We start from the raw sequence: 13,405 nt of genomic DNA on the forward strand, positions 1-13,405 counted from the left end.
CAGCAAAAATGACTAAATCGATGTGTTACTCTGTGCCCTGAATGCTGCAGCCGCTCAGGGACCGGGAAAGCCTTTGGCTGTGCAGTGCTGGAGCATCCCTTGGGCACAGCGGTGTCAACAGCAGTGGTCCCTACGTAATGGCAGTGTCCCCATCAAACCAGGCTTGTCCTCATCCCACCGCCACACACCAGCACCTCCAAAAGGTGCAGCCTTATCAGCTGCTGCAAGTTGGTGAGAGTAAACAGGACGTCCCACAACAGCACGGGGCAATGATGAAAGCAGACTGGCCTGACACGCCTGCCAAGTATGCAAGAGCAGCAGGCGCTGCTTTTGTTTTCCTTTTGTTTATTAATGCATGTATTTATTTACTTTGCAGCCCACAAATAGGGAGGGAGAAGGGAGAGGCTGGGAGCCTGATGTGGGACAAACCAGAAGGCTGGTGTGCTGCCTGCCCCCGCTCCTGAAGGCTTGGTGAAGTTATTTTATTTTGTATTATTTTGTTTTCTTCTATTCTCTTCTATTTTATATATATATATATATATATATATATATATTTTAAGCCCTCTCTAGGTGTTGCACCATGCCCAGCAACCCCCAGGCTTAACTCTTGGCAAGGGGCTCCTGGTCCTTGCAGCAACATCCCAGCCCAGTGCCTTGGTGGACGCTTAACACAAGATTTGGGCTGTTTTGCAGCAAACAGGTCCCCAGCATGCAGCCCTGCCTGGGGCAAGATGGGTGCTGCCCAGTCCTGGCTGCATCTTGCCCTCAAGCCTGGGGGGGAGCGGAGGGAGGGCCACCCTGCCGCAAGGGTGACAGCACCGCTGCCGGGAAGTGCCCCCGCTGCCGAAACCGCGGCCCCATGAGCAATAGGAAAATCCGTGGGCGAGCGGCGGTGGCACAGCTTCCTGCACCTGACGCAGTTCCCCTTCGCTGACCCTGCACGGGGTGAGGGGCACCAAATCCTGTATCTGCTGCATAGTCCCTGGCCCCAGCCCCCGGGTGCTGTGGGACGGGGGCTTTGCAGGGCTTGCTGTCTACCCTGCCCTTTCTCCAGGGAGATTTTTGGGTGCCTGTAGGGTTTTTTTTTGCGGTTCAGAGGTCAGGGGGATGCTCAGCTCCCCAGGGCAGGATCTAGAGGTCCCCAACCTACAGGGCTGCAGCATGGGTGTTGGGAGCTGGTTGTTGCTTTAGCACACGCTGACTTCCTGCTAGGCTGTATTTTTAGCAAGGCCAACCCCTGAAAACCGAGAGATTCAAGTGAAACTGTAAAGTAAGAGGAAAAAAAAAAAAAAAAAAAAAAAGGTAAAGATGCTGAATGTGGAGGAAGGTGGGGGAAGGAGAGAACGGTGCAGGCAAAAGCTGGTACCAGTGCAGCACAAACAGGGCTGGTTTTAAGAAGCATGGGGGGGCAGATCTTATGCTGTTGCCACAGCCCATGGAAGTTGGGGCTCGTCTCTGGCAGGTGGGTGTTTTCTGTTGGCTAAAAGGGGGGTGGAGATGGTGAGGGGAGGGCAGGGGTCTCACACAGCCCCCAACCTTCCCACGCACACGCCTGCCCGCTGGCTGTTAGCAGCGCCCTGCTAATAGCATCCTGCTAACAACCGGCTCTCACCTCTCTCCCCAGCTCTCACCTCACCCCGCTCCCACCCCCTTAGCCTGGGAAACTCCAGCCCCGAGGCGTCAAGACCTGCCCAAACCTTTTGGGGAGGGGAAGGAGTGGACGACCCTCACACCCTGGGATGCAAATGGTCAGCAGATCTCGGTACCCGTGGGAAAAAAGAGGGATGCAGGCACAATCCAACCTCAGTGCGTCCCTGAGAACTTCATTAGAGGCGATAACATCCGTGGGGGAAACAAGGGGTGTTGAGCACAGTCCATCCATAAAGAGACACCGGAGCCCAGGACCAGGTGACTGTGGTCAGCAAAAAAAGCTGCTTTATTGGTGATGGCTCCCACGGGAACGCCGTGGCACCAATCGGGTTCAAGTCCCTGAGAACACACTGTTCATGCTGGTTCCCCATCCCACATCTATTGCTTTAAACACATTCTAGTTACAAAAAGCACAGAGTGATGTTCCAGATACTGGAACATATAAATTAAGGTAAGAGATAGTTATAAGGCATTGCAATTTTTTTTTCTTTCTTAAACAGGTTATCAGAACGTTGGGGCTTGGGTTGTTGGGGTTTTTTTTCCGATCCACAGAAAATGTATAAAAAGCACTTTAAAATCTACATATTTCTCAATGTGTGGGTTTCTTTTTTTCTTTTTTTTTTTTTTTTTTAAAAAAAAAGGCACAGTAAAAAAAATACTGGCTCAATAACATATTTACAACACACCCATTATGGGCTATTTTCACTCAGCTTCAGGTTAGAAATGTTCAGCTCTGGCTTGGCCCTCTTATCCCAGCAGTGGCAGGCAGGGGGGCCAGCAGAGGGTGCAGGGTCCCTCTCCCTCCCCAGCTAAATCCCTCCTGGGCAGAGAGCCCGATGGCTGGGCTGGGTGCTGCAGGGGGTGCTCGACCAGCTGGGTGCAGGGGGTGCTCTGGCAGCCCCAGCAACACCCACAGCCAGGCCAGAGCTGGAGGATGCTCTAGCCCTGCAGCAGGGTGGGGGACACCCATGCAAACCCCATGAACTGCTCCTTTGCAAAAGGAGAAAGTTTTTTAGGTTCACCTCTGTAAATAATGCATAGATCAAAGGTGCCAGCAACACTTCAGCCAGGAGCAGTGAGCTCTGGGAAATGGAGCTAATGCCAACACCAGCTCACAGCCCACCCCGGTGTCTCCCTCCAGTGCAGCCATCAAGCACCCAGCAGCTCTAGAGCACCCTGGAGCAGTGTTTGCCACAGCCAGGAGCCTTCCCTGCCTGCCCACCGAGCCAGGGAGCAAAACCTTCCATCCACAACGGGAGCCAGAGCTTCGCTGCTGAGATTTTGGAACTGGGAAAGAGGATGGGGAGGGTGAGGGGTTATGGGAGCAGGGCTGGGGCTAGAATCAAGGGAGGGAGGCACACACCAAAAAAACCGAACATTAGCAAGAAGGGGGGAAATAAAACAAAGGAGAAGCAAGCCCGGGGAGGCAGAGCCCCGCGGTGCCTGCAGTCCAGCCCCACGCATGGCGTGGGACCCGCCAGCGCCACGGGGGTGCCCGAGGTTAAGTGCTCAGGACCCGTCCCTGCCGCACCGTCCTGGCCAGAGCGGGCACGGGCAGCCGGGCAGGCAGGGCAGGGGACAAGGGGCCGCACAGCAGCCTTCAGTACACACACACTGTGCAATACCACAGCAACGACATCTGTCCGTCCATCCGCCTTGCAGCGAGGCCGGACCGACACACACCCGCACGCAGGTCCCGCACACCCGTCGGATACCGGGGAAATTTGGGACGAGGTTGGAGGGGACACACGCCTCCTAGTAAACCACATTGGCGGGGCACCACGGCGTGTCGGGGTACAGCAAGCAGTGCACGGAGCGGAACCTGCAGAGAAGAGGAGCAATGCTGAGCATGGGGTGGCGGTGGCCTCAAGGCACCCGAGCTTGTGGGGGGGGACAGGGTCTCGCCATCTCACCTGGATGGGTCCTCCTCGACAGAGAAGGCTCCCTTCATGTGGATGGAGTTGCGCTTGTTTTCGAACATGCCGTAGCTTAGCGTCACCTGAGAGGAAGCACAGGGGGATCAAGTGGCCGACACAGCCACGAGTATCAAGCAGGGGCATTGCGGGGGGGTTGGAAAATTCACCCAATTTCCCAAAGCCTCCAGTTATCATTCTGCATCACCCCACAGGGATGGCCTGAGGGGTTTTTCCCCCTCCACTGACATTTTGCTGGCACGTCTATCAATATCTTAGCCATGATGCTCTATTTTTAAGTGACAACATGAAACCAGATGATGGTATCGTCTACCCCAACCCTGCCATTGACCCCAGGACATCAGGACAGGGATACCTGTTTGTGGATCTCTGTCTTGGGCACCTGGTGGAGGTTCTCCAGGTGCGAGTGGAAGAGGTTGCTCCGGATGAGCTTCACCCCCAGCACAGACTCGATGATGTAGCCGATGGTGCAGTCGTCAGGCAGGCGGATCTTCTCCGCTGTGCTCATGAAGTGGCCCCCGCTGCGGGGAGACAGAGAGGAGCTGCAGAGGAGCAAAGCCCAGGGGACCTGGACACCTTGCGAGGTCTGGGCTTTGCCAGTGGGTGCCCAGCGAGGAAAACAAGGTGGTGGGACATGGTCCAACATCCATCCCCAAAGATATCACTGCTCTGTGCCCTGCTGGGACCATGACGAGTCCCCATGGGAGAGCAGTGCCAATGATCGTACCTGGCCCACGGGCTCATCTTCAGTGCCAGCCCCCGGCTGATACAAAACCCCGCTCCGCCCGTGGCAAACCAGAAATGCACAGGGTGCTGTGAGAGAGAGGAAGCAACGGCATTGAGACCCGCTCCTGCCAAACAGGGAGCAAACCCCAGCCCAAATTAAGCCAGCCTCAACTTCTCATTGTCCCCCCTCACCATCTTGTTCTCGCTGATCCTCTCTGTAGCCTGGATGGGCCGGTCCAGGCTGGGCTTCCCAATGTAGATGTCCTGCGTGTGGGGGTAGCTGGAGAGCAGCTTCACCAGCATCCGCACGTTCACATAGTTGTCATCGTCCACGTGGCAGAACCACCTGCAGTGACAGCAGTGTCACGCCAGGCTGGGGCAATTCCCCAGACACCGTGCTGAGATTTGGCCCCAAAAATGCAAAGAGTGTCTGTCTGCATCATCCCCCTCATCCCCCACGGCAGCCCCGGGTGTTGCTTACTTTCTGCCGGACTCGATGAACTTGTCATACTCCACGGCCATCTTGCAGGACAGGGCCTGGCGGCTGTGGGCGGCCGAGCAGTTGGTGTTGATGACGTTTCCTGCAAGAAGATATGGGGGTCAAAGCCCAGTGCCAGAGCATCCCACACCTTCCCCCACACTTGAACAGTGATGCTTCACCACACACATTCCAAAGGTACCAGGGAGATGGAAACCCTGTCACTCAGTGGTCTCCATGCCACATCATTTTGGGCAATGAATGAATTTTTGGGGGAATGGCTTTTGAGTCCATGTGAGATAAGGGATGAGCAAGGAATGTGGATGCGGCAGATGCAGCAGGGTCAAGCCATATCACAAGGCTACTCATGCTGCCACCCTACATCACCTTGTGCATCCCGGGGCCGTGCACCAGCTTCCCTGGAAGGAAGAGACAAGAGAGTGTCCATGCACCAGCTTCTTCACCCAGGACACCGTACCCAAAATCGTACCCTATTCCTGCTGCTTTTTCTCACAGCAGCCACCTGTTATTTGCTTGCCCAGCTCAAAGGCAAGTGCTTCCCAGCCTGAAAAGGAGTCATTTGCATGGGGAGAATAGACTGAGCTGACCCTGGCCCCAGGGAGCGGCTGCCAGGAAAATGCTCTCATGAAACCCCAGCCGCGTTCCCATCAATCCCAGCTCACCCCAGGAACAAACTGGTGCAAAGGCAACCCTAATAATGTGCAGGAGATGGGCTGGAAGGGAAACCTGTCCACAGGTGGGGCTCCCAGGCAGAGGGTGCTTTATGCATCATCAATGAAACAAGTTGCCTTGTTCTCAGCCCAGGTCCCTGTGGTGAGGGTTCCAAAGATTAGCATCTAACCGGTGGCATTTTGACCATTTTTTCAGAGTTCCCCAGGGCAGGCTCCACGCCAGCCAAGTTCCCCAGGGGACCTGACCAGGTCACACACTCATAGGGACAAGGGCCACACACTCACGTGCTTGTTTCTTCAGCTCCTCATCCTCCCCATCCGTGAAGATGAAGGTCTGAAATAGAAGACAAGGCACCTTTGAGGAACAAGGTCACGCACCTTTGGATGCCATCCATCATCCCTGGGCAGCACTGGGGCTTGGTTCCCCCTGGCCCTTGGTGTCGACTTCTTCCTCCTCACCAAAACTCAAAGCAGCACCAGAGAGCTGGGCATCCCTGCGACACACTCACCCTCAGCCAGAGAAGGATGCAAAGCTGTCCTGGCAGGACGTGAGATGCACCACCACACCTTGCTGGGGTTCAAACCCCAGCCCCTTCCAGCACACATGCTGAGCATCCCCAACCTCTCATCTTTCCCACGGGACAGGAGGATTTGGGGTGATGCAAGTGCTGTCCCCAGCACAAGGTGAGTGCATGAAGGGGAGCAGATGATGGGGAGCGAGTGCAGAGCATGGCTCAATCTGAGCAGAGTCTTCAGACTTTAGCCGGCGCAGTCGGCACACGCGGCTGGGGATACCAAAGCAGCCGCCCGACAGCTCTCCAGGCCCAGGCAGGTGTGTTTGCCCACGGCGCCGGCTGCCAACCGTGTCCCCACCTGTGTCAACAGCACGTGGCTGTCCACTTGCACAACACCCCCACGGCTCCTTTCCGCTCCCCGTCCCTGCCCAGGGTGGCTGAGCTGGTGCCAGCGGGTGCCTCTTGCCAGCCCCAAGGAGGGGACAGTCCCTCACTGCCCACCCCTGCACAGTCCCCGCGGTGCCAGACAGCACCCTGCCTCCTCCCCAGGGACACAAGCTGCACCTCCAGCTGCACTCCACTATTTACACAGCTAATTGCTGGCATATGCCACTCAGGATGGGGGACTTGGGGGGAGCTGCTTGTTGGCCTGGGATCTGGGGAAGGGTAAGAAGCAGGAGGAGAGGACAGGGGGTGGGAAAGGCATCGCCATCAATCAGCGGGCAGCAAACAAAGCCGGAGGAGAGAAACCACAACCAGCTGCCAAGCGCTATTAAAAACCAGACGTGCACAAAAGGGCAAAGGAAGAAAGACAAAAGGGCTGAGGCGGAGGGGGGGTGGACAACGATGGAGCCTGAGCGTTGGGGATGATGAATTACAAGTGAGCTAGAAATTGAGTGCCACCCCGCAGCCAGCCGGCCCCGGGAACGCGCTGGGGTTTTGTGGTTTGTTTGAGGAGGTGGGTACAATAGCGGGGTTGACTTTACTCAGCGAAGGAGAGTTAAGCGGGCAGCAGTGGCCATTAGCATACAGCTGCACTGGTTAACCCGGCCGGCCCGTGTTTGCTCAGGTCCCAAGGGGAGGCTGGTGGGGAGAGCCCAGAGCTGGAGGAAGGCTGAATGGGAGGGGAGAAGGGTGTGTTCCTGGGGATGGGGCTACAAGCGACCTTTGGGGCTTGAAAGGGGGAGAGAGAGAGAAAAATTTAAAAAAAATAAAAGAATGCAGTAGATGGGAAGGTAAGTTCTCATAAATACACAGCCTGGCTTTTGGGGGGAACAGAGGTCAGCCCCCCAAGGGGTCAGGAAGGCTGTAAGCAAAGGGTTAGGGGATGGGGAACCCACTGATGAGGAGGGGACAGCCGGGAATGGGGACACTGGCTCATCAGCTGCAAGACCAAGAGTGCCGGTGTTCATCAAAGCCCTGGAACATGTCACTCCCGGGGTGGGACAGGGTCAGTGCTGTGCATGGTCACCCCCAGACAGCACCTCACTGCTGGTCCCCATTTCCCTCAGGCACTCAGGGACAGGTCAGGCGGCTGCTGGGGGTACGAGCTGACACAGGGCATGGGGAGACCATCCAAGGATGCTCCAAGATCCATCCTCATCCATCCTGAGAGATGTGGTACCTCGGTACATCAACCCCCTGGCTCCAGCCCCACCGAAGGTGGATGGGGAAGGTGGGGGACACACAGTCTCCACACAGGCAAGACAGAAAATGTTTGCTTGATTAGCTCAGAAACGCCGTCCAGCAACTGCTCCCTCAGCCACTCCAAAAATAACCCCACAACTAATCCTCCAGCTCAGCCACTATAAATAGACCACAGGGACAATTGTTTATTACTCGCCTGCACCGAAAGGCTTCATCCTAACGAGGCATCTTCCCTCCGGCCTCTCTCCAAGTACATCCCCATAATTTTCCTGGTGTGGGTGTACTAGGTGGCACCTTGGGGACCAGTACAGGGGCACAGAGCCCTGCAAGTCACCTTGCAGGGGCTATCGGGCCCTTGGGGGTTCCTTATCTCCCTCCCAGCCCCACCATGATATTTAATTAAAACAATAAAAGAAATTAAAGCCTCTATTTTTAAATTAATTTGTCTGCATTTCTTTGGGATGGAGTGGGGGGAATATGGTGTGTGCCCTTCCTGCTCAGTCACCTCACCTGGGGCTATTGGGGAGAGTAACAGAGGTGCCAGCCAAGCCTGGCAGGGGACAAGCCAGGAAAGGAGGGGGACAAAAACACCCTGTGCTAGGGAAAAAACATGGATCAACCTTCAGCCTCTCCAACGCTGGGCATCAGAGCAGTGTCTGCTTCACAGCGGGGTAAGTGGGATGGGACATGGTTACTCAGCTATCACCTAACAAGCCACCATCTCCAAACCCAAGAGCAGCACGGGCAGCCTCCCTCCCACTTCCCCCCAAAAAGCGCCCCAAGTCATTACATCCCCTTCCACCTCTCCCCCATTTGGCATCCATGCCAGCCATGGCACTGAAGGGTGCCAGGACCTCTTGGCCATCCCTGCAATAACTTTTCCTGCACGGTGTAGGAGAGGAAGGGCCCGCTGCCCCCCCCAGCCCCTGCAGGAAACCTCATTGTTCTCAAAACTTCAGCTTCAAGAAACACAGGATGCCAAATCCCTCCCGAACAATAGCTGCCACTGCTCCATACAGCCCCGCACAATGTGCGGCCTCGGCGTACGGGGACCAAGAGGCACCCGGGGTCCCTCTGGCCAGGATGGGGTCAGCACCCCCCAGCTGCCTGCAAGGAGCCTGGCAGCCACCACCAGCCCCCCCACCTCCTCCTCACCCTTGGGGAGAGCTCCTTTTTATTCTCCTTCCCCTTCATTTCTCCTTTTGCAGTGACTCATTTCCCCCTCCACCAACCGAGCTCATGGGTCACCCGTGGCTGGGTGTTGTGCAAAAGACACCCCACCAGCTAAGGCCACCCTGGGGTCATCCTGTCCCCTCTGCCCTGCCTGGCCGAATGGTCTAGCTGGCTTCCTGGGGTGACACACACTCAGCAGACCCTGTGCCCGTCACGGCCCCATCTTCCACAGCAGCACACTCACCAAAAAGGGGAACCTTAGATGGGCAGGCACCCCCCATGACCCTGCGTTGCACTAATCCTGCCCCTGTGCCACATCTCACTTCCCTGTTCTGGGAGAGGATGGGGCAGCCTGGTGCCCAGCTACACAGCATCTGGGGGGGTGCACCCCCTTCTACCCAAGGATAAGGAAGAAACAGCCACTCTGCTTGGGTGCAGGAGGCAGTGAAGAGGTGCTGGGCAATGGGAGGGTCAGTCTCCAGATGAGCAAAAGGCTGCAGGGAGAGGCAAGGGTGCTGCCAGAGCAGGTCCCTGCCCAGCTTTGTGTCCCCCACAGCAGATATTTTCCCTCCAGCCCACGGGGGTTAGGAGGAAAAATCCCCACCCGGCTTCAAGGGGCTGGGAGCAGCACGATGTCCCCGCAACGGCAGTGTCTTTCTCCAGGGCTCTGTGGGGTCTGTGCTGGTGCAGGGGTCCCGGGGATGGGACCCACAGAGGCAGGGAAGGGGCTTGCAGGGCTGCGGGCCCTTCCTCCCCCTGCTCCTTTTGGCAAGAGGAAGAATCCTCCACTGTAATTTTAAATGCTATAATTTTTTAATAACCTCCTCACAAACAATGAGCTCATTGTGTGGGGAGGGTCCCCCACCCTCCCGCCTGGCGCTCCACGCACGCCGCTTGCCGGCTCCAGGGCTTTTATGGATGAGGACAGTGGCATCATTTTGGGCAGGCAATTAAGAGGCCCCCACCCCCAAAAACCACACAGGCTGCCCAAGGGGCCAGCAGGGAGGGACCCTCACGCTTGAGCTGAGTTCAGCAGTGCTCAGCAGGCCGTGGTGCACAGCCCAGCCTTGAAGGAGCTGCTTCGGGATGAGCAGCCCCCATGGTCCCAGCTGCTCTGGTAGGAGCCCAAGCGGGACACACATGCTGGCACACTCCACCACAGCCACCCCGAGGATGGGAACCCTGGCCAAGGTGCTAGAGAAACGTGGGCGCCACCATCAGTGGAGCGTGCTCTCCAGAAGGCAAACCCATTCCCTCTGCCCCGAGAGCAGGAATTTTTCAAAGCCTGCAATTATCACGCCGAGCTGGAGGAAGCCAGCAGATCCCACGCTGGTGGGACGGCAGCCGAGCCCGGACCCCTCGCAGGCACTGTGGCGTGTGCCGAGACGCCCGGCCGCCTTCAGGGTGCCCCAGGGACAAGGGATGTGTCTTACGCAACTCGGGCACTGCAAATCACCCGACTCAGCAGGAAACCAGTGGGTTTGGACACACTCCTGTCCAGGATTTCTGCCTAATAGCCATTTTCCTCCCCCCCCTTTATTTTCTTTCAAGTGCAAAGTTTCCCCAGACTGCACTCCAGCATCCTAATGATACCGAGACAGCTGGAATCTCTCCCCAAAGCAAGGAGGGGAAAAACCATAACTCTCCTCCAACAGCAGCGTGCCCTGTCCAGCCTGGATTGTGCAACTAGGGGATCAGATTTAGAAGTGAATAAGAATCTGCCCTCCCCATGCAGAAGGAAGCAGGAAGGAGAAGGGGGTACCCATTGCAGGGTCTTGGAGGGGACAGAGGGCAGGAAACAGGGACTATTGTGGGCAGAACAATGAGCAGCCAAGGAAGGACACAATAGCTATTCCCCCTATCAGCCAGGGTCCAGCCTGGAGCTACCTGCTGGATTTAACCCCTTGCCAGCACTTGCATTGCTCCTGACTGGCTAAGGAACAGCCAAGAAAGAGGGACGATGGGGTTTGATATGAGAGGAGGGACAGGGGAAGGAGAAACGTGGCATTGGGCATGGGGGATTTTCAGGCCTTGGGCAGGAACTTCCCAGTGCCACAGCACTGTTAGTGAAACAAGAGCAAGAGAGGGACAGGATGAGCAGAGACAGGCCTGACTCAGACCAAGAGAGACATCTGAGGCAGCGCCCCGCTGCCACCACCCTGTGTCAGAAGCCACAGGGCCAGACAAGGAGGGGATGCAGGAACCACACAGCCCCCTAGGACAGGGAAACAATGGAGAGAAGACCCATGGCACCAATCCTGCACTCTGCAGGCAAAAAACCCAAACAAATAAAAAAACCCACCAATTTTCTGCCAAGTTCGGGGGAGCCCAGGGTGCCCCAAAGCTTCCCAGAGACAGCAGCCAGGTCAGCGTGGGAAGACTAGAGCCAGTAGCCACCAGCAGCGCGGGTTCATCCCTTCTGCCTCCACGTGTCCCCCCCCAGCCCTCGCTTCGCTCTGCGGGAGTTTGCGCCACCTCCAGCTCTCTCGGCAGCTCCTTGTCCTCAAGTGCTGTACAAGAGCCGTCACTCAGCGGTTTGGCTTGTCAGGCGGGCACCTCGCTGGGCTGTGGCCCCCCTGGCTTCATGGCCCTCATCTCTAGGCAACCTGACCTGGACACGGCCGGCTTCGGCTCCCGCGTTCCCATGGAAAGTGCCACACAAGAGGCTGCGAAGCCTTTTCTCTGCGCCGGGAGAAAAGGGGCTTTGTTAGCTTGCCCAGGGGGACAGCGTGAGAGCCGAGCCTTGGGTCCCTGGGAATCCAAACGGACAAACGAAGCACAACAACAAAAAAAAACCCTAAAAGAAAGACAGAGCTCACAAGAGGGAGGGAAAAAAAAGAGCAGCCATTCCCAGGATCATCTGTAGGTGCTCAAAGAGCATTTCCCCACCACTACCACTCACCACCCCCTCGCAGTGACAGCAGAGCATAAAAGAGGTTTCCATTAAATAACTGTACCAGGGAGAGATGGCAGAGCCACTGCCAAGCCCAGGAGACCTGAGCAAAAAAAAAAAAAAAAAAAGGATAAGATTCACATGGGAAAAAACCCAGTGAGATAATGCTCAGAGTGAGCTGCAGGAGCCGAGCCCCTCGCAGGGTCCAACAGACCTGGGTGAAGGAGGCACGGGAAGGTCAATCTCCCCCCACCACCCCTTCTTCCCTCCCCAGCCAATTCAGATTTAAAACAAAAGGCAGTTTGCAAGTAAGCAAGCAACACAATTCCATGCCAGGAGGAAACACATGAAGACAGTAGGATGGAAAGGTTAGGACCAGGCATAACTCACTTGGGAAACTGTTTAAGGACAGAAGAAGTGTCTTAAGAACAGACGGCAAAGCACATTTCCTAAGGAAACAGCTTTTCTTTTTTTTTTTCCTTTTTAATTTTGCTTCAGTATGTGAAGGACAGTGACTGCCACAGCTCAGGGCAGGACATTATTACAGCAGGAATTGAACTAGCCACAACTGTCCCAGTGCAGGTGAGCCAGAGCAGACCTGCAAGAGCCCCTGGCCACTCCAGTCTTGCCCAGTTCCTGGTAGCAGAACCAAGAATCTCAGCACATCTCAGTGCCCTGCCAGCCCTGGGCTGCTAAACCAGGCGTCCTTTGGGCAGCCTAACTGCAGGCACCTTGTGAGGCCCTGCCAAACCTTACCCACAGCCGGGCCTCGCAGCCCAGGAGAGCACCCACAGGGGCCTGACTTCACATCGGGCACCAGTGGATTGGATTGCATCCCTACACTGTGCCTCAGTTTCCCCAGTGGAAAGCAACTCGGGGCAAGATCTGCAGTGGGATCCGCTCAGCAGGATGGACCTGAAAGCAGTATGTTTTGGGGAGCTGCTGAGTGCAAGGAACCAGGTCACGCTCCCTCCATCACTCATCCAGCTCAAACTGACCCTGCATTTCACCCTTCAGAAAACACCGCTGGCTGCAGAACAGCCCGGACAGCCTCCAAATAACACTTCTACCCAGCGACACAAGGGGAGCAGAAAGAGGAAGCTGCATTTGCCGGGGCACAGCACGCACGGACCCCGCACGGCGAAGGGCCGGGACCGCAGCTGACACCCGCGGACCGCAGCCCGGCCCGCGCCGCTCCATCCTGGCTGGCGCAGGGACCTTCCCCATCCTCTTACCATGTCGCGATTGCGGGAGATCCAGGTGTCGAGCAGCAGCTCCAGCCGCGCCTTGTGAAACTTCTTGGTGGTCTTGACGGCGATGAAGACATCGCGGGGGGAGATGTCCTCGGCCGGCGGCCGCGGGGCGCTCGGCGGAGCGGCAGGCAGCTCCCGCCGGGCTCGGCTCAGCCGCCCGAAGTAATCGGCAAAGCTGCGGAGACCGGGTGGACCCTGCGCCGCCGGGGGAGCCACCGCCACCCCCAGGCTCTGCAGCGCCCGCTGCGCCCCGCCGGCCTCCCCCCGGGCCAGTCCCGGCCTCCCCGGCGGCTCCACCATGAGCACCAGGAGGCAGGTGAACATGGAGCCCACGAGGGACAAGAGCAGTTTCCTCCCGCAGCTCTTCAGCATCCTCCCGCCGCTCCTCTCCTCTCCGCGCCGCCGCCACCGGCCGCGCTCCGCCCGCGCCACCTCCGGCCCCTG

The 13,405-nt window shown here is 57.1% G+C and overlaps 1 protein-coding gene across 1 annotated transcript; it reads right to left on the reverse strand.

The window, feature by feature from the left end:
* Positions 1 to 1,904: 1,904 nt before the first annotated feature.
* LFNG (LFNG O-fucosylpeptide 3-beta-N-acetylglucosaminyltransferase) lies at positions 1,905 to 13,405 on the reverse strand. Its single transcript, XM_005504572.3, has 8 exons — positions 12,944 to 13,405; positions 5,766 to 5,814; positions 4,792 to 4,891; positions 4,503 to 4,656; positions 4,312 to 4,397; positions 3,940 to 4,105; positions 3,564 to 3,649; positions 1,905 to 3,472 (listed from the first exon to the last, which is right to left on the reverse strand). Exons 1-8 carry the CDS (start codon positions 13,331 to 13,333, stop codon positions 3,406 to 3,408), a joined length of 1,098 nt encoding a protein of 365 aa, XP_005504629.2. The 5' UTR covers positions 13,334 to 13,405; the 3' UTR covers positions 1,905 to 3,405.

This window comes from Columba livia, chromosome 15 (genome assembly GCF_036013475.1).
Source record: "Columba livia isolate bColLiv1 breed racing homer chromosome 15, bColLiv1.pat.W.v2, whole genome shotgun sequence".
Taxonomy (NCBI): Eukaryota; Metazoa; Chordata; class Aves; order Columbiformes; family Columbidae; genus Columba; species Columba livia.